Source organism: Paramormyrops kingsleyae, chromosome 13, assembly GCF_048594095.1.
Source record: "Paramormyrops kingsleyae isolate MSU_618 chromosome 13, PKINGS_0.4, whole genome shotgun sequence".
NCBI lineage: Eukaryota > Metazoa > Chordata > Actinopteri > Osteoglossiformes > Mormyridae > Paramormyrops > Paramormyrops kingsleyae.
Genome location: NC_132809.1, coordinates 27,712,229 through 27,732,264, shown reverse-complemented (window position 1 = coordinate 27,732,264; position 20,036 = coordinate 27,712,229). Strand labels below are relative to the sequence as shown.

General features: G+C 45.4%; 1 protein-coding gene across 3 annotated transcripts; it reads left to right on the top strand.

Moving 5' to 3' along the window:
• The first annotated feature begins 189 nt into the window (after positions 1-189).
• Positions 190-4,966, top strand: LOC111850517 (SIN3-HDAC complex-associated factor-like). 3 transcript variants are annotated; one of them, XM_023824466.2, is made up of 6 exons: positions 190-404; positions 1,565-1,736; positions 1,921-2,020; positions 2,138-2,249; positions 2,432-2,582; positions 2,683-4,966. In XM_023824466.2, exons 2-6 carry the CDS (start codon positions 1,609-1,611, stop codon positions 2,846-2,848), a joined length of 657 nt encoding a protein of 218 aa, XP_023680234.2. In that variant the 5' UTR covers positions 190-404; positions 1,565-1,608; the 3' UTR covers positions 2,849-4,966. The 3 variants fall into 3 exon arrangements, with proteins under 3 accessions (XP_023680234.2, XP_023680237.2, XP_023680235.2); XM_023824469.2 differs by lacking the exon at positions 190-404 and adding an exon at positions 423-473; XM_023824467.2 differs by lacking the exon at positions 190-404 and adding an exon at positions 483-1,086.
• The last annotated feature ends 15,070 nt before the right edge of the window (positions 4,967-20,036 follow it).

The following is a 20,036-nucleotide window of genomic DNA, read 5'->3' as shown; positions in this document are numbered from 1 at the left end:
AACTTGATTAATACCTTCTTTTAAATATCAAATTACACGCGTTCGCGCCATTTCGTAAAGGCCGTTTAACAATAGACTTCTTGTTTCGCTCTCTACGCCTTTGCTGGGTTCTGGGGAATGTAGTTTTCTGAATTCGCCACTTCTTTTAAGTACTGCATGCATTTTGTTCTCGGGCCTGCCATTCCCAGAATGCAACATTCTTAAATGTCTGGTATTTCATCATCCCATTGGTTGTATTTCTTTTGAACGAGACCAGTGTAATCCTTATATGGCCTTCCTATGACGTTACCACCCGTGTCAATGTTTTTATGCTAATGATATTCTAATGTAAGGCTATATGCGGTTGTAGTAAGGCATGCGCAGTGCCGTATCGAGAAAACAGCAACGATTCAAAGTTTTGTTCGGTAAGTCGTGTTTATTTTGACGTTTGTGGCATTGTCTCGATACAAACTGTCAGCGGGCAATTTAATCGCGTAAGTGTGCATGGGGAAACTTAATGGATGTCTCGCGCATGCTGAAAAGTGTACAGAGAGACTTGGGCAAGGTGATCATTTGCGCACAACAATAGGAGAACGTGGATGGGGCGCGCGGCGTGGTTGTAACAAAAACTAAGTGTGGGACGTAGGGCTTTCGCGCTTTCCGTGGCCGAAAGTTGGACTTTTCTAAGACAAGCTTATGGCCAGGCATGGTCCGTACGCGGCTTATTTGGGCTGCCGTAGGCGCCAGCTAGATTGGGCGCAGAAGCTGTTGTTAAATTTAAGTGAAGTTTTGCGTGCATGCTTGCTATAGCGTGCCTTCAAAGGGGGGGGGGGGGACCCTCCTGCTTTTTGTTTTTGCATTTCGGCTTTGGTTAAGCGGACTTTTACCGTGAATTGATGCAAAATCATTTTAATTTGACTAAAGTCGAATTTGATGTGTTTGTTTTTATTCGTGAGCGCCGTATTTCGGGCATTCCGCATACGCGTTTTTTTTAAGACGGGACCTTTGATTGTTGCATGATGGCGTCAGAGTTAGATATTCCGATGGATACAGTTACGCTGGGTTAAGGCAGAGATGCCGCGGCGTCGTGCAGACGTTTGTTTAAATGTAAGCGTTTTAGAACTCGTTATATATTGAGTTTAACTGCGCTGTGTTTTTAGCGAGTTATTTGTTATATAACTGCAAAAATGTGCGTGTCGACAACCGCGTGTCTCGAGCGCGTCGTGGAGTTTCAGCGAGATTTGTTTGTCATATTTAGTGCGGGGCGACGTTGGGTTTAATTTTGAGGCAATAATACACGTTAAACAGTTTATGGCTGCGCCGAGCGGTTTCTAAAGCTCGCGTTAGCGAAACGTGCAAAGTAAGATTCATAGCTATTTGTATGTTTGGGGACAGCTATGCGTTTTGATTAAAAGTAAATGTCTTTTTTTATTGGCTGTAAGCGTTTCATAATTGAAGCAAACAAACGAATTAACTAAAGGAGACCTCGCGCAAACCCCTTCCATGCTCGTGGTGTCCGCCCCCAGCGCGCCAATGCTTTTGCCTGCTTTTGTATTTCCACGTTGTTTTGTTTTTCTGCTCGCAGCTCTTCGTCTTCCACCCCATCTGAGACCTTAATCGCATTCGACAATGTTTGGCTTTCACAAGTCCAAGATTTATCGGAGCCACGAAGGTTGTTGCATTTGCAAGACCAAGTCGTCCAGCTCTCGCTTCACAGACAGTAGCAGATACGAAGAAAACTTCAGGCTGTGTTTTGGGTGAGTAGCGCTGCGCATCTTTATCGGAGTTATGTGCCCCAAAGCTGAGCTTGATGTCTAAAAATTGTGACCTTTACAAACGTGCTTTCATTTGTTATTTTGCAATAAAGACTGTTTTTTTTTTTTTTACTGTATGTTATTTAGGAATTTTTGAATGACATATAATTTAAATATTCCCCTTAAGGCTTGTGGAAGATCGCGTAGGAGACATCTGCAATGCATGTGTCCTGCTGGTGAAGAGATGGAAAAAACTTCCGCTTGGATCCAAGAAGAACTGGAGCCATGTAAATCCTAATTTATACAACTTTCATCCCACTTTTGCTGTAAATGTAGAGTTTTGGTTGGAATAGAATTGGGTTAATTGTGGTAGTGATTATTTTTTGTGCTGTGTGAACGACCAGGTGGTAGATGCCAGAGCAGGTCCCGGCTTCAAGCTGACCAAACCTAAAAAAGTGAAGGGCAGTGATGGGAAGAAGAGCAAGCTGGGACAGCTACACAAGCTCAAGAGGCGGAGTGAGTGCCGTTTCTCTCTTATTCTGGGATTTCCCCTCTGCAGTATGAGCCAGTAAGCTGCTTGTTCTGTACACTGCACCAGGGAAAGGAACTGTTGGCCTCTTCTCGTACCACAGTACTCATTAGGGAAAGATGGCCGTCTCTGTCACTCGCTGATGCCGTGTCCTCCTCCTGTACCCTAGACTCGGACGCCCACAGCACGACCTCCAGCACGTCGCCCTCTCAGTCGCCCAGTTACAGCAACCAATCGGACGACGGTTCGGACATCGAGGCTAAGCGGAGACACTCGACTCCGGCCCTTTTCTCCTTCCTGGACCTCACCTACTGGAAGAGGTATGGAGGAGGAAGCCGACGGACGCGGCGTCGACGGAAACGCTGGTGCTTCCGGATTCTGTAGACCTGATATCTACACGTTTCTGCCCCCTCTCCCCAGGCAGAAGGTGTGCTGTGGGATCGTCTACAAGGGTCGCTTTGGCGAGGTGATGATCGACCCCCGTCTCTTCAAACCCTGCTGTAGATCCAAGAAGCAGGAGGCACTGCCACCAGCTCCTGATGCCCACCCTGACCCCCTGCCAGAGGACCTGAAGGAGAGCTGGTGATTGGCATCCATCAGGTCCTCCTCAACATCCCTTAGCTTTGTCTCCAGTGGCAGACTGCACCCCCCACCCCCCCCCCAAGCCCCCTGGACCTGTTCCTAGATTGCTGAAAATCATTTGGAGCTAGTGTCACTATTATAATCTTTTGTAAAGTTGTTTTTCTTTCTTTCTTTGTGAAAACAAAGACAAAAGAGGTGTTTTTTAAACTATGGGCATTAGTGAGATATTTATAGGACCCAGGAGGCACAGTTATATATGGCCTTAAAAGGCAAATTTTCTTTTTTATGCATTTCTCTGTACATTTTTTTTTATATATATATATCGCCAGTATCTGCATTTGTACATATATTGTAGTGCGTTGATTGCCTCCTGTACATTGTTTTGCTTATGTTTCATGCAGTCTGGGGAAGAGTTTGTACTAATGTGAGCAGAATTCCAGCAGTGAATCCCGAAGCTCATTGTCAATTTGAGCTGAATATTGCTAGAAGCCAAGTTGTGGCATTTTGGAAGCACTTGCCCCGTTCCCCCCCCCCCCCCCCCCCCCCCCATTTTCTTTGTTCCCCATTGAAGTGTTGCTTTTGCATCGTTATTTTTGCTGCCTTTTTTAAAATAAGTTTCAGAATTGGACAGAGTCCCGCATTCGGCGGCATGGAATTTGTCGGGAATTCACTTGCCACCTTTTAGCCCTTCCTCCCTGCGCCACTTAAAAGCTGGTTTTGGTTCCGTGTCGTACACGCTGGTTACCTGTCGACGGCATGGCGATCGTTTTACTAGGGGAGAGCAAGCGGCTTGGGTGACAGCACAACTTTTGATACGGGTGTTGCATATTTGCAGCAGATTATATGCAGAAAATCACTCCTGTATTTGCCTATAAATAGCGATGAGTGTTAACACGAATGTCGTCTTCCAAGAAACTGATGCAAGGTGGTGTACTAATACTGTAAAATAATAATACTGTAAATAGTTACAATGGTTAAGAATATTGGATAGAAATTGGACCGAAACCTATTACTGCAGCTCTAGCTTGGAAATGATTCTACAGTGAAATATTCAACGTTTGTTCAGATTGTACCATTTTTGCGGAGATCTATAATGATACGGGTGTGTAAGTCCTTATGTTATGACATTAGTACTGGTCAGGGTGGTAGAGTTGCCATTTTGGGCACTGGACAGCTTCAAGAAACATTAAAGGGTATTGTGAGAACTACATGTCCTTGTTTGTCATGAAGACATTGAGTTCATTACACGTTACCAGCATGTTTATATGTGCGAATAGGATCGTGCTGTCAGTCTAACCACCGCCAAGTTGTTTCCCTGTGTTTGTCATTCAGGGGAACTTCAGCTTAAAACCAAATCTACTGCTTATTGCAATAAATAAATGGTCCATATTATTATGAGTCCCTGTACAGTAAACAACAGGAAATGGGTTTCTAGAATTGTTCAGTCACTTCTTGGGGACTTCTAATCTTGGGAGGCTAATAATTGCAACCCTCTGTGAAAGTTATTACGGAGCACCAAAGCCCATTTTTATAGTTCTGTGACCTATGTTGTTTTTCTGTTTATTGCCCGATGTTTGAGTCGGCCAATTAAAAGCAACCGGATGAAGCTTTATCTTCCACATGTCTTATATTCGTACCACCCAGTAGTGCATGTGTGTTTTTTTTATTTTATTTAAATTACACTACTTGTATGCAGATGAGCTGCATCCATCGAATTGTCATCCAGTTAATGTTCTTTTCTTTATTTTGGGGGGGACACTAGACTATCATATTTGGCACAGAAGTGGTTGGCTCCTGGAATTTCAATACATAGGAATTAATAACACGATATATAAACTTTTTGGGTTACATTTTAAATCATTGTTTCAAGCTTTCCTTACAGTTTTTGGACAAGATTCTCTGGCAATGAATGGAATGTGCCTTAGAAAATGGAAAACCATGCCGTGATTTCATTTTTGTTGGACTCGCGTTTAATTTATATTAATTTATTTTCAACATATTCTGCGCACACTTTGTGCTGTAAATACTTTTATTCAGTTTTATATGTATGCACTTTTTGTTAATTTTGATGCTATTTTATATCTGCTGTACTCTTGTATGTTAATAAAATGTGGGGAAAATTGCTGTTTCTTGGTGTTTATATTATTTTTACTATTATTTCCGGTAATTATTGTTCGGTCCGCTCCATAAGAGTATTATCCTGTAATACTACCTAATATCCTCTTACTATACTTAACACTAGGTGGCGCCAAATGTCAGTGTTTTATTTGAAATACATTTTTAGATTTTTACTTTCGTTTAAATCTCACTGCATATTTCACTTAACGTTAGGTTCATGTCTAAACGCAATAACCACACTTAAACCTGCAAGGTATTGGATTGTTGGACTTCATTTTGGCATATTTGAGACTCGTATTTGAATCCGAACATGTAGACGAGGTGTCTACATGTCTACATTCAATGTGAAGTCGACGGGCGAAAAGCTACCGTCTGATGCGCATATCGCCTGTGTAACAAACGCGCACAGCAATACTTTCTCTTGTGCTTTAACATTGACCAGAGCACTTAAATCCTTGTCTGACGTATCTTGGGTATTTCCTCAAAAATCGCTTCATTTCATGCGTAAAGGGCATGACTGTACACGCACACTGGCAAGCAGATCCCAAAGAGGGGGAGCCCGTTTCGCAGATCGGAGATCCCCGCACGACTCCATCGCGTCCCGCACCTCACACCGACTCGCACATCCGGCATCTGGTTTAGCAGAGATCCGCTGGTGCTCACCGGGGGTGTTGATCACGCCTCCAGCTCACAGCCCGGTGTTCTCCTTCTGCAGTCGGACTACATGCCCTGCATTTGTCCACCATGTTTGGCTATTGCGCCGAGGCACCATGAAAATAAATATTGTAATTTCAGCATTCAACCGTTGTTACAATTGTCTTTGCTGAGCAGGTGTTAGGAAGCACAGGCGACGCCGGCACGAGAACATAACTTTTTCTGTTAAGATCCGGTTTAGTGTTGAGATGTCAAGGGTGTTTTATGAAGAAAACAGATTCCCTGCCACAAGCACCCATGCAATGACAACAGCATCTCTGTCGTTCTCAATCAGCCCCAAATACATTGTACACTTTACAATTAGCACGATTTTGTTGTTGTAGTAACCGTGCAACAGTGAATATTGTATTTTCAGTTGTCTTATAGGCTAATAGTCGCTTTTTAGACTGTGGTGAGTCAACAATGTTTGTCAAAGACTGGCGAAATGAGGCTTTGGTGGGCGGGATGATCCCGGCCGGTCAATAACCTGCGGGTTCATCCCGCGTGCCGTTTTACCCATTGCATGGCGCGCCCACCCAGCGCGGATCGCAAACCTGCATTGCTTCCGTGGCGGAGTTTATTTCGAGGCATTATGGAGTCACATATCCATAAACAGGAATGAATTTATAATTGCCGAACAGTAGCCCACACAGTTACACTTAGACAAGTATTTAATGCTATTATTAATATTATTATAATATGTACATGTTCAAAAGCAATGACATTAACATTAATATTTTTCCTGCATCAGCTGTGCTGTGTGGTTAATGTTTCAGGTTTTTGCCCAGCGTTGAAGACTGTAACCACCTTTTGGAGGACTTACACCACTGATATGAATGTGGGATGAAGTTCATTTCCGGATCAAGAAAGAAGCTCCTTTATGGCCAGACGCAGCGCTTTTCACTGTTTCCGTCCTGCAGCTTTAATATAAAGCCAGGGAAATGTTCTAATGTTCTGCGTTTGTCCACTAGGTGCCAGCGTTGCAACGCAGTTTATCCGAAGCTCATAGCTATCGCCCTATTCCAATACTCAATCCTGCTGCAAGAGCTGAAAAAACATAAAATTCCTGAACTTGTCTTTATTGTTCTACAATATATTTGTCAGTCTACATCTGCATTCTCCTTCTTGAATTAGGGGAAACCGAAAGTTGTTAATCATCCTGGTTTGAAATGTGAGATTTATTCAAACACAGTAACACTGAATCATATCTTGAGGCAAACTATGTTCGTCGATAGAAAGCAAGTTTTACGTCGTTTGTAATATTTATAGCATCAAAGTTAAATTGCGTAGTGAGATTGCCCTTTAGAATTATGGTGGTGAAATTGCTCCATAGATAAACCTTGACACTGCCTGTTGTTGCTGTCTGGTAGCAGATAAATCAGAGCTAGATAAGATTTTAACAACTCTGAGCTATTAGTTAAGTTCTCCCCAAGCAAGCTCGAAGGGCCGAATGGCCCCCTCTCTTTTGTATAGTTCTTATGTTCTTATGTTCTTAGATGGAGGAACTGCTTGAAGGATTTGAGTTAAATCCTCCCGGTTATATGGGGACGGGTTCATGTTTGCTGTGGCGTAAATCATACAGGCACTGCATGGGCCACCCCTGCGAGGCCCTAAAATGTTTTGAAGCTACAGGAGAGGCCTAGAGTCAGGGAGAGGTCATGGCAGGTGGTTTGCATCAACAGCGGGTGGAGCTTGTAAACTCATAGGCGTAGCGGGGGGGGGGGGTCACTCCCCCTTTCCATTTTCATCTAACTTTTACACCACTGGCAAACGTCGTCTACTGGAAGCTGGAGAAGGTATGGCTTCAGTATCCTGACCCACCTTGGGTTCTGTTCTGAGCTGCTTCTCACTCAGGCGCCCATGCTCCCCAGGCACTGGGTAAATCGACAGTGACATGGGGACATGGGACTCGCACAGAGGTCTCAGTGTCCCTTCGAGGGGCATAGCAGGATAATAAAATACCCCTGTTAAAGCAAGCCAAAAGCCCATTGCTACATCTTCACCAACGCAGGAGGTGTAAAATGTGTGAAGTGAATGGAAAAAACAGAAAAACTAAACTAAAGAACTAAAGTCATTTACCCTGTAGTGATGGTCACTTGATTCACCAGAAAGGAGTGTTTGCTGAAGGCTGGGTTGCAACCCTGTTAATTAAAAATATATATACATTTTTATTATTATTGCTTTTATCTAATGTGACATACATTTTTTTTGAGAAAGTGGGATCAGACCCTGTAATTTAAACTAGTGACCTTCAGATGAGGAGCACAGCATCGCAACCCACTGTGAAACCCAGCGCCCCCATGTGGTGAGCAGTGTGATGACGGGAACAGGGAACCAGCCAGGAGGAAAACATCTAGCGGTATGTGCTGGCTCGCAGTTGCGTAAATCCACATCCCCGTTCTACGATGACGTCACAGGCCTATCACAGAACGGGGCAGAACGTCCCAGAATCCGGAGCCGCGATTTTCACTTGTGGAAAAGCGGTATGATAGAAGTCCGGGGGATTACGGTTCGGGGAGCGACGCGTTGGACGTTCTCCATAAATGGACACTTGGCACTGAGAGCAGTGGATGCCGGTTTACACTGAGATCAAAGGCTGAGCAGTTAAATAAACATTCTCAGATGGAGTTTTTGGAATAATGGATGAATCTGTCCTTTAAAAGCTCGCTATAGCCTAACGCCGCCCCCGCTGGCTGCCCACCAGAATACACACGGTGCCATACTACACTTTCCCTGACTTATAAGGGTCTGGGCCATCAGACGCGGAGAAGTGCGATAGACGATGTCCTGTAAATAACTCCCTCGCCGTCTCCTCTTTGCCTCCTCCAGACCACCTCCTCCAGACCACCTCCACCCAGACCACCTCCTCCAGAAGACCTGCCTGTGTGGTCACTAAAAAAAGAAAAACACACAAAGACGTGACCTGGCGTCGCAGTGTTGTTTTTACTCTGCTGCTAGTATTTCGGAGGGGATTAGTGCAATTAACACAGATTCCAAACCCCCCTTTCCGATTAGCTCGCCAACACGACCGCTATGGATCTGAGTGAAAGCTTCAGCTCGACGTTTGGTGAATGAACCCCTGCCGATGATTAAACACGAGTGGGACGGACAGTTCACTACGGCCAGGAACATGTGATCACCGCAGCGCAAAGGACACACCTCTTTGTTTGTGCTGCCATCCCTGTGGCCAGCAGGTGTCCTAGCAGTTGACGAGCTGAACTGGAAGCCCTAGTGTAAGGTTTGAATCCTAGACTTGGTTCCGCAGTATTGTTGATTAATTAACCTTACTTCATTAATCATTCTGGTATAGGCAGAAATCATTAGAGGTTCTGCTTGCTTCAGGTAAAGACTCCTGGTAAAAAAAACAAATCAGAAAGTAGAAAACCACGCCACAAGCTATGCTCTGGGTGCTCGAGATTTATACCTGTACTGTCACATTTCTGTATAACATCCAGGGAGTTGTGTGGGCCTCAGTTCTGGGAAAAAGGCATTAGGCGGTGGATGGGGGCTGGCATGTAAATACAGGCCCTCGGATAAGGTCTGGTGTTTCTCTCCAGATATCTGCGATGCCTCCATGCTCACTTTCAAAGGGCATCCGCTAGGTGTCAAGGACTTCTCACCACGACCTGGGGCCTGTATCACGAAACAGGATTTTTTGCTTAGCCGGATAACTTGTCAGATTTAAGGTAGTCTGGGCTAAATAGATAAGCCAAGATAAAGTCGATTTAAAATGGGGGTAACTTAAATCCGACAAGTTATCTGGCTTCGTGATGCAGGCCCCTGTGCTTAATTAGTTATTAAATCCAGCATGGCGCTCCAGAACAATGGCTGATTTCAGATTATAGTCATTTTGATTTCAGGAAAAACAACATTGGGGCCGGTATAGTGGTGCAGTGGTTAGCAATGCAGGACCTGTGTTCACATCTTTGCAAAGGTCCCATGTGTGTGGAGTTCTCCCCGCGCTGTCATGGGGATTCCCCTTACTGTCTAAAAACATGCTAAGGCTAAACAGAGTTGCCAAATTGCCCACAGGGGTGTGTGTGTGTGTGTGAGTGACTGGTGTGTGTGTATTTGTGAGTGTGTGTTAGTGTGTGTGTGTGTGAATGATGCGTGTGTGTGAATGGTGTTTGTGCGTGTGTGTGTGTGTGTGTGTGTGTGAGTGAATGGTGTGTGTGTATTTGTGAGTGTGTGTTAGTGTATGTGTGTGTGAATGGTGCGTGTGTGTGTGTGAATGGTGTGTGTGTGTGTGTGTGAATGGTGTTTGTGTATTTGTGAGTGTGTGTTAGTGTATGTGTGTGTGAATGGTGCGTATGTGTGTGTGAATGGTGTTTGTGTGTGTGTGTGTGAGTGAATGGTGTGTGACTGTGCCCTGCAATGGGTCGGTGCCCCATCCTGGGTTGTCCCCCCCCCCTTGCACCCACAGCCTCCAGGATAGGCTGTGGACTCCCCGCAACCCTGAATAGGACAAGCGATTTCAGAAAATGGATGGATGGAAACTTAACATCATTATGCTCAGTCACCTGTGTTTCCCTACCAGCTTTCAGAAAGGACTCCTTCAGCTCGGAAGCTTCCAGATGCTCTCCGTGGACCTAATATCTGCTCTTAGTGCTTGAATTCCGTTTCCTCACATTTTCACAACATCCCCGCCTTTAATTTTCCGGGGCTTGTCTTGCGACGTGATGTGACGCAACATTTATCACTCAGGAAACTTCAGAAGCTTGCATCTGTTAAAACATTCGGCATGCTGCTCCCATTAGTGTATTTATTGACGTACGGTTTGCAGGTGTGCATGTATATGAGGCTGTGGTTCCGTCTGAGTCCGTATCAATGGCTGTGAGCGAACAAGCCCACACAGTGAGAGGCTCTCCCTGTAACACCGGTCCAGCGAAGGGCCAACTGCAGCCAGGCCAGGACTTCCAGGATCACGGCATGACTTTGGGTCAGTAGCCATCATTTCCTAGTGTTTATTTATTGATATCTTTATTTGATAGATAGCCACTCAATAGCTTGTCGTTTATCCCAAAATTAGGTACATATGTTGTTGACAGGTAAGGCAACAATAACCAACTGGTTAGCAATGAAACAGAACCCATGACCAGTGTAATACACTGCTTTAAGTATCAAAGCTGAACAGATAGTCATGGCATAGTTAATGATTGCAGTGATGTACCCTGTCAATGTGTTTGATGATCACTGCACTGCCTGTATTTGACTGATAGTATGTTACCCCCCCCCCCCCATGTGACTAAAAAAAGCACATTTTTACCAACGCCTGGGGGCCTGGTGTCTGACAAGTTGGAGATGGGACTCGCCTAAATTATGCAGGGCTGAGTGTCCCTCTGAAAGCCTGAGGTGGGGCATGCTGGGATTGCAAACAGAAACAGGAAGCGACAGGACCCGCGACACGGGGAGCTGGCTATCAAATATTCATGCCACTAAGTGGATCCTGGCATCTGCGTGACCAATCAGATGTGACGGGCAGCTGAGCTCGGGGCCCCGACTCCAGCCCGGGGTGCTGGGACCCCCCCATCCTTCCCCGTCACGACGCCACCTACTGGATGCAGCTGCCGGGTCCATCTGTACCAGAAGAAATATCTTTAGACGAAGATTCAGCAAGAGATGTGGCTGGATTTCGTAACTGGAGTCGGCCTGGAAATAAATAAGTAAATAAATAAACCAAAAAGTCAGCCATGTTTGGCCAGTTTAGCCCCGAGTGGGGTCCCTGTTGCCATGGATGCAGGGCCTGATTGGCTCTTTGGGCAACATTTCTCACTGTAGTCATGGCAGGAGGTGATTTAGCCTCCTAAATCAAAGTCTGTGCCTGAGCAGGGCATTGAGCATTTCAGCCTGCTCATGGAAAGGTAACAGGACCCATTGCTGGGGGTCACAGAGACCCCATGCTGTTTCGCTGGGTGTGATTAGATCACATATACCAATCCTCATGAGTTCTTTTAGTAGTTTCAATCAGGTGGTATTTATGCCCTTAAATACCATGAGTCTTTGCCAACAGAAGTTTGACCTAATTCATCCAAATTACCAGTATTTTACATTTACTTCTGAATGATAGCATGTATTTTACTGCTGATTTTCTTCAGAGAGCTTAATCAGCTTAATGTGTTTTTTGCCTGTCAATGTTGCCTAGCAATTAAATGATAAATATCTCATAAGAAAATAAACACGTCACACTTTAATAGGTGTACGGAGGACTTTGATGCTATCGGCAGTGCTCTGGTTGGTTGCAGCATACCAATCCCAAAGAGTTTGCCCCCGAGTCTGTCCAACAGCAAACCAGACTTCTGTTTATGCATAATTTCTGTCAGGATGTTTACCAAGCTCACCCACTCTCCTTCTTCTCAGCCATGATACCAAAAAGTCTTGTGCCCTGTATTCTGAAAGTCTGTCCCAGTACATTAATGTGGATCAGCTTCTCTTCACTCCAGTTGGGATCTGAGGAATTCAGAAGTTGTCTCCTCTCTTCCTCTGAGTACAAAAAAATCTAGGTGTTCTTCTTTGAAAACCAAGTTACCATCCAGCAGGAAAAAGAGACCAACAGGAGACAGATTAGCCATTAAGGATTTGGATTCGTGATCAAGGCCAAAGATGCCAAGAAGGTTTTGCATCACCAAACGCTTATCGATAAATATTGAATATATAATAAATATTTGATTGTACATACAGGTACCACAACTGTGATCTTGGTAGTCATATGGAAGAAGGTGTCTGGAGATGGGTGGGGAGACTCTCTTTACTGCTTTACCTTTTGCCCTTAATCAGAAGGTCACTGGTTCCAACTCCGTCCTTGGCAGAGTAGTCACATGTCTGTCTAGCCCTTGAACAAGGCCCCTAACCCCCTGAAATGCTCTGGGTCGCTCAGACCCCAAACTTCAGTCTCTCTGTGTAAAATGTGTCTTTGATTAACACCAGAAGAAAATGCTTTTCAGGGCCTGGAGATCTGTCATGCTCACCTGACATCACTTAGAAAAAGCAGTGGCACCATCTCTCAGGATTATTAACAGCGTTGCACATAATTCACAAAAATCATAAATAAACACCAAATCCCACATAGAAGATTATATAACCAGCATGAATAGTACTTAAATATCAGTTCATGCCTGTGTACACAAACGGCCACTTATTTGACTGGGTGTACAAAGTTCTGTAAGTTTTTTTTCTTACTTTTCCATCTACCATTGTCTTACTGTCTCGCAAAGGCACTTTGCTTGCATCTTGCTAAACCATTAATTGGCTTTTTAGATCACGGGGCTCCGATAAGGCAGTTTAGCTCTTCGGCGAGTCACATCAAATCCTGGAAAATACGGAAAGACGGCAAAGTAACTGAAGTGGGGATGGCGAGATGGGGCTTCGCGGGGAAGCAGGAGGGGGTTTTCGTCCCGAGTTGTATAAGAACAACATGAACACTTTTTCTAGGCCATTTTTTTCCCATGTGTCTAAACAGGAAATGACACAGGCACCACGAAGGCCGCGAGAGCCCAAACAAACAACACCCAGCAGTAACAGTGCCTTGTTGATACAGGGAAACAGGAGGACCCCACCCACCATCCAGAAACCCCCTCAGCCCCCAGCCTCACCCCTGTGCATGGATACGCCCGTGCTAGATTTGTGTGGCTCGCACTTTCCCCCAATGAGACCTGCGCCCCCCCCCGCTGTAATGTCCTCTAGACCCCATCCTCAAATGTGCAGCCAAACCCCCCACCGCCACCACAATGCCGCAGTCGGTCCTTAAATTTTTGATGAGATTAATTCTGCTGACAGCTTGCGAAGAGTCAATTCTGCCGAGTGACTCCTGAATCCCAGGGAGAGGTCCGCTGGTTGCCCTCCCCCTCTGGGAAGACCCTGTCACTGCCCCCCTTGTCCCTATTCCAAACAAATTGAGATCCCTACAAGCCCCCCCCCCAAGTCATCAAAGCAAACTGTAGCCCCCACCCCCGGCTTTTTCGTCCCCTGATGTTTACATTATTGGGTCGTGTTATCTTGTTGTCGGACTGCTCACTTTACAACCGTCTTCAGGGAAATGCGGATCGGTTTCCTGGAAAAGGAAATGTCTCAAAGCAGACAGTGTCCTGTGGTGACTCACTGGTGGTACTGGGGCTGCCTCCGTTGGCACGAAACACAACCAATGTCCAGAATATGAGGGGAAACCAAGCAGAAGCCAGTGATGCATCATCTGAATAGTAGCTCAGAAAGAAGAGACAATGGATCAACTGCAGCTCTGAAAAAATTCAAGTGACTGCAGGTGGCCAGCAGGGGGAGCAGTAGTTAAAGACCAAATTAACATTCTAAGGTGCATTAGGCAAACTGTATATGATTTCATTACTAAACAGATTTAATGTTTGTCCAATGTGTACAGTGTAAGACAGTGTAGTTAGGAAGCGTTCCATGAGATTCATTTTTTACCTTGGACCTCATTTACTGATAATCTCACATTGAAAAACATTCACACTACTGAAAGCAATAAGATCATGTTGGGGATAAGAGGAACATTTCTTAAACCAAATATTTTGATATCTGAAGTCACGCAGCGGTCCCGGTGTTCCTCCGTGAGACACCTGCTTTGCATTTAAGCACTTTTTCATAGTTCTCGCTGTATAAACATGTGCTGCTATTCCGGATTTTACCTGCAATTTCCTCCACGTAGCTTCGATGGCAGCCTGAAATTGGTCTTTGTGTTTCTCGGACAATCGATTCTCTTTTTGCTGCTGGAGAATAAACATCTCGGCCAGCTGGGCCCTGTTAACTGGTATTTGGAGTGGGTCTGCACCACTAAATATAATTCTCCAGTGAATGTTAGGCTGTGGTGCATTAGTATGTTCTCTGGGCAGATTGGTTCTTCTGGCTTCTAGCTACACTTCCATTTCAGTCGGGGGTTTTTAAGTTCTCCGTCTTATCTGTCCCAGAATAGCACTGACTTAATGGGTTCCTCACTTCACACCTCTGGTCTGGGGACAGGCAATAAGTCGCTTAGGCCACTGGTCTGGAGCTTAGAGAGGCGGTTCCTTCCATAGCACCGGGTCTGGGTCGTGTCTCTTTTGCGGGGGGGGGGGGCAATCGGCTGGGTTCTAGAGACAGGGAGAGACGTGTTTGCACCTGGGCGCTATGACAGCTGGCTGGAGATATGCTGGTGTTGGGGTGAATGTACGGTAGGGGATGGACTGGGCGGGGCACTGTCACACAGAAAACTGGATCCCTCAAACACTCCCCCCCCCCCACTAACCACCACCACCACCAGAAAGGGGCTTTGAAAGACCCCTGTGAAGTGTAAAGGTTTGTCGCGGTGTCTGATTTGGCCCCCTGCTTCATGTAAAACTGCCCCCTCTAAAGCGTTTACTGCCCCCTCTGGAAAATCCAGGTTAATTATTTTCCAGGGTGGCCTTTTTCTTTCATGGGAAATATATTGACCTTGGTTATTAGTGTTCTCTACAATATAGGTCTATTTGCTTACATCACGGAAGGGAAATGTAACGTAATTTTATTTAAAACAATTTGAAAGGACAAACACTTTAGTTACAGATTCATTACGTAAGGCTGAACATTCCCTCATTGAAAAACAGAATCCATTCCTCCGCAAGTTACTGTTTACTGAAATATGACCACTTTTAAAAAGGGGGAGGGGGGTATGTTGGAAAAAAGCTGACGTTTGTGATACACAACGTGGAAATAAGTCAGGCAGGTCCAGTCTCCATGGCGACCCCATAAAGTCTGCTCCCTTATTTGGTATGGGAACCGGTCCTGTATTTTTGGCGAACTGCGTCGTGGATTTTTACAGATAACATCGACAGGCTTTCCTGGTTCTCAGGAGGCCGGCGAGGGTGTGGGGCTCTGACCAGAGGGCTGCGACTGAGCTGCCCTCAGAGCCAGGAGCACGGTGGCATCCACTATGTGCAGGTCACATGTCAGGTCACATGTCAGGTCACATGTCAGCTTTGTGACAACAATAAAACAATAAATAACCATGAGCATCATCATCATCATCATTGGGTCAGGTATGTCAGATACAACAGAATCTGTTACACAAATATTTCAAGTGTCAAGTAGTGCGGATGGTGTGGGGGGGGAGGGGGGGTTTACTCTTAACAAAAACACTGAGTAGAAAGTTCCTAGGACCTTGCTGGGGGGGGGGGGGAATAGACAAGTACACGGCTCATCTCCAGAGCTGGGGGTGAAGACTATGGCGTCACCCCAAAGAGGACCGAGGCCTAATTACAGGTGAACTCAGCACATACTGTGTAGCCCAGGCAAAGCTACAAAGGACACATTCTGGGATTTTGCAGTTCTGAGGTGACAAAGAAAGGCACAATGTACATTCTAAATGAACTTTAAGTTATTTAGTAGACACCATTATCCAAAGCAATGCATTACTGAGAAACCCAGCCACTGTAGAAATCAGCTGTATTACTTAAGGCTCCCCCTCTGTGAAATCACTCTGCCAGTCCTGGGATCTGAACCAACAACCTTCTGATCATCAGCACACCAGGAACCCCTGTGCCAAACACAACAACATAAATTATCTCATATGACACCTCCTTTAAACTGATGCTCATAGGCAGTGACTTATACTGTATAATGTACAGAGTAAGACTTTACAGATCGATACTTCCATTCTGGACAGTTTAGACTGTGAACACCGTGAGCCTACCACAGGGCATCAATGGAAAGCAGTACACAGCAGAGATGTGGAAGTGGAAAGATTCCGACTGAGCACCTTATGAGAGAATAACAGTAACCCCAATACTGACTGCTACTCAAGGTTACAAAACCTCTCCTGAGATACATGTGAGTTTTCATGTGTGGCTTTCGCAAGCAGTAATTCTTACGTAACATTATCAAAAGCAAACAATAACAACAGAGTTTCCACATAAAGATGGCTGCGCACATCAAGCACGGAGGAATGTACAAGGTCAATTCCCAGTGAAAATAAACACATTCATTCAAATGCAAACGTCATTTGCCAGATAGTTGCTTAGTTAATCATTTCAACTAAATTGCATCTTTGAACATGCAAAATAATTGATATTAGCTGCAGTATCCGGATCCCTACAAGAGCAAAACAGCAGGTCTCCATCTGAGACTCAGACCTTACGAACAGTGTGCTGTTGCCCTAGTGGAACATGCATGAGTACGAAACACATTCCCACCACACGATGGTTTCTACGATCCTGGCAAGAAGGGACAGGAAGTGACCCCTGGAGGGGAGGTCATCCCTCAGCCTTTCAAGAGTCATGTGACCCAGCTTGTGGGTCACCGCCTGGGGAGGGGAGAGGGGGTATGGGAGCAGGGGGTGTCCTTCCCAACGACTCCCCAATAAAAGTCGGCGTCCATGTGCGTGTTAGCAGACCTGGAGGATCGTGAGAGACTGGTCTCCATCTTCCCGTCCCACAGATTCACGAGCCCCTATATTTAGGTCTGGCAGCTCATCATAATAGACAGATCAGTATAGAACCAGCTGGAAACTCATTTACGTTCTCGTTCCGTTTTTCCCACTGAGTCCCTTCAGCTATCCCTGCAGAACCGCTCCACGATTGGCTGATGTGATATTACATTATTTTTGTGAAATGCCGCAGCGACGCGGGGCTCCCAGAACCTTCTGCCAGTGATCGTCCAGCCCCTCCTCCCTGGGAACGCTCTGCCCTTTCGGTCTGAGAGTGTGACCCCTCTCCTCGCGTCCAAGGTCCCAATCGGAACAGGATGGTGGAAGCTCAGCAAAGCTACTGCTAATTACAAGAGAGGATTCTGGGAAAAAAGGTTCTGGTCATGCTTCTGCGCTTTGTCCTGTGATGTGCTGCGTCTGGCCGGCTTGCAGCAACACTCCAGATTCCAGGAAGAGTGTGGGATTAGTGTCCAGATTTGCATTAGATCTCTCCTGTTGGGTGAGACATGTACTGCAAATGAATATGTTTTTAGTCCTTCATTTGTTAGATTGCGGCTCTTGTATATTAATGACTTTATTGAGGGTGGGTGTGGCTCAGTGGGTAAGGATTCTAGACCTTTCATCTGAAGGTTGCAGGTTTAAGTCCCAGGGTCGGCAGAGTGAGTTTGCCGTAGGACCCCTGAATAAGGCCCCTAATCCACATTTATTCTAGGGACTGGCTTTCTAAGAAATGCATCTGCTAAATAAATAAAACACAAAAAACGCTACATTTGCAAAAAACAAATTCATGGGCTTGAATTTGCATGTGACATCAGTATCGGGTTAGATCGGGTAGAACTTAAGGCCATGGATCTGTGCCTGGCATATTTTCTAGTTTCAGCATGAGTGTTACGCTCAAACACATAATTCAGCTGTGAGGAGGTAGGAAGTCAAGCCCCAATTGCCTTCTAATGTCATGTTTATAAACTAGCAATGTATTGATGCAATTTCTGATTGTCAGCATGATGACTTATCTATATGGAGATACTATGCTCATTTTTAGCAGGAAATGTGTTATTTGGGCAAGAGGGATTTTCATAACGAGAGGTATACAGGACTCATTGACCTTCAAAAACACTTCCAAGGGCAGAGAGGTTCTAACCTTAACTACTCAGCGTCAGCCATGGTGTTACTAGTTGGTTCCCAAGTGGAGCATGAGAACCACGGTAAGCACAAGTATCAAGGGACCAGGCTGTGCGAAGCCAAGCGGAGCAGAACCAGCCCGGAACCTGTGGTTCTGGACCTGAGGTGACCCACTCTGGAGGCGGCCCTCTGACGTCACATGGGAACGAATCCTCTCCCAGGCCGCTGGGGGAGGGGGGGATGGGATGCAGGGGGCGGGGCTGTGGGAAGCACTTGGCATTTCCTCTGTTCCAGATTCAGTTTGTCTCAGTGTTAAGAGCACTGGGGTTGTTAACAAACATCACAAAGCAAGACCTAAGCCTGAAAACAACAGAACAGTTTTGGCCCAGTTTTCTGTTGACATAAACATACCAGATCGCAGAAGCGTATGTGTGTTTCTTATATAAATATTATTTTTAGACATTTTTTCTTTAGGCATTCTGTAGCTTTCTTCATAGCATGTGTTCTCTGTATTGCAAACATGCTGTCTTAGGCACCGGTGGTCAGAGTTAACAGGCACGGCAAAATTACACTGCAGGATTTTCCGTACCTCTCCACATGATGGCATCCATTCTGGCTTAACGATTATCCATCATGATTTGACTCCTTTGGCTTTTCCTCCTCGTCTGCGCCGCCAATTTTTCCAGCCAAAAGATTATCCTTCATTTTTGCATGGAAGGAAGAGGAGAGCAGAGAAGGAATGTAAACAGATCCCTGCTGGGACAGAGTGTTCTGCGCTGGCCCATGGCGTTGGGGAGGTGACAGAAATTTATGGCTTTTCAAGGAGCGCGTGGTGGAGTGGGTTGGAGGGGGCTACTGGAAATGGACACAGGCATCGGAATGGAACCAGTTCTGTAGAAAACATTGAGTTTCATCTTTGCCAGTGGTGTAGCCCTTATATTCACAGAGGACCATTAAGTCATCTGCTAGCAGCTCTTGCCTCACAGGTTGTGTTCTAGTCCTCAATCAGCATATCAACTGGACTGGCTAGTATAAGAAATAGCATGAGACAAGCTCATCCCGCCAATTTACTAATCAAAAAACCTGGCTCTTTACATACCTCAGGCCTGCTAAGAACAAATCTCTCCTATTGCCTGTGCACTAGGCTCCTGTTCACCTGTTCTCACCATCTTCCTGGTCATTCCTCTCTGCCCAGAAGCTCTGCTGATTCCCACTTCGCCCCTATGCTCTATTTGAGATGCTGCTGAGTTAGCAGAGATATTAGTGCGTGACTGTTTGAAAACAGCGGCCTATAATACAGCAGGGTGACGGTTAGCCTTTGCTAGTCAGGCTCATCATTAAAGACATTGGCTGTTACATGAAGTTTGCTTTTCCTTAGAAAAAGGTACGTAAGCAAAATTGCTCCAGCACAATATGAAGGTGAGTGATTAATGAATTTCAAGTTGCGGGAAATAGATAATTGATCCATCTCCCAACCCACTTAGCCAGCAAAGGATTCCGAAGTAGCTAAGAAATGAAAAACAATGGAACAAATCAATCAGACCAGCAGGGCCATTCCGGAATGCATTTATCAATTCCAATCCAAATCAGGAAATGGAAATGGAGTTGGAATTTAAGTCACCCTGAAAATTGCATTCAATTCAAATTCTGTTCCCCATAGTTTTTTTCCCCAGTCTGAACTCCAGTTCCATTTCCTGATTTGGATTGAAATTGATGCATTGCGGAATGACCCCAACCCTGCAGTCCAGGTGCATGCATGCCAACCACCAAAGGATTCACGAAGGACGCATGTGTCATGTGATCAGTTGTTGGACTTGTGTCATGTGACCAGTTACTGTGACACGTCCAGTTTGGTGTGGGATTGTTTTCTGTG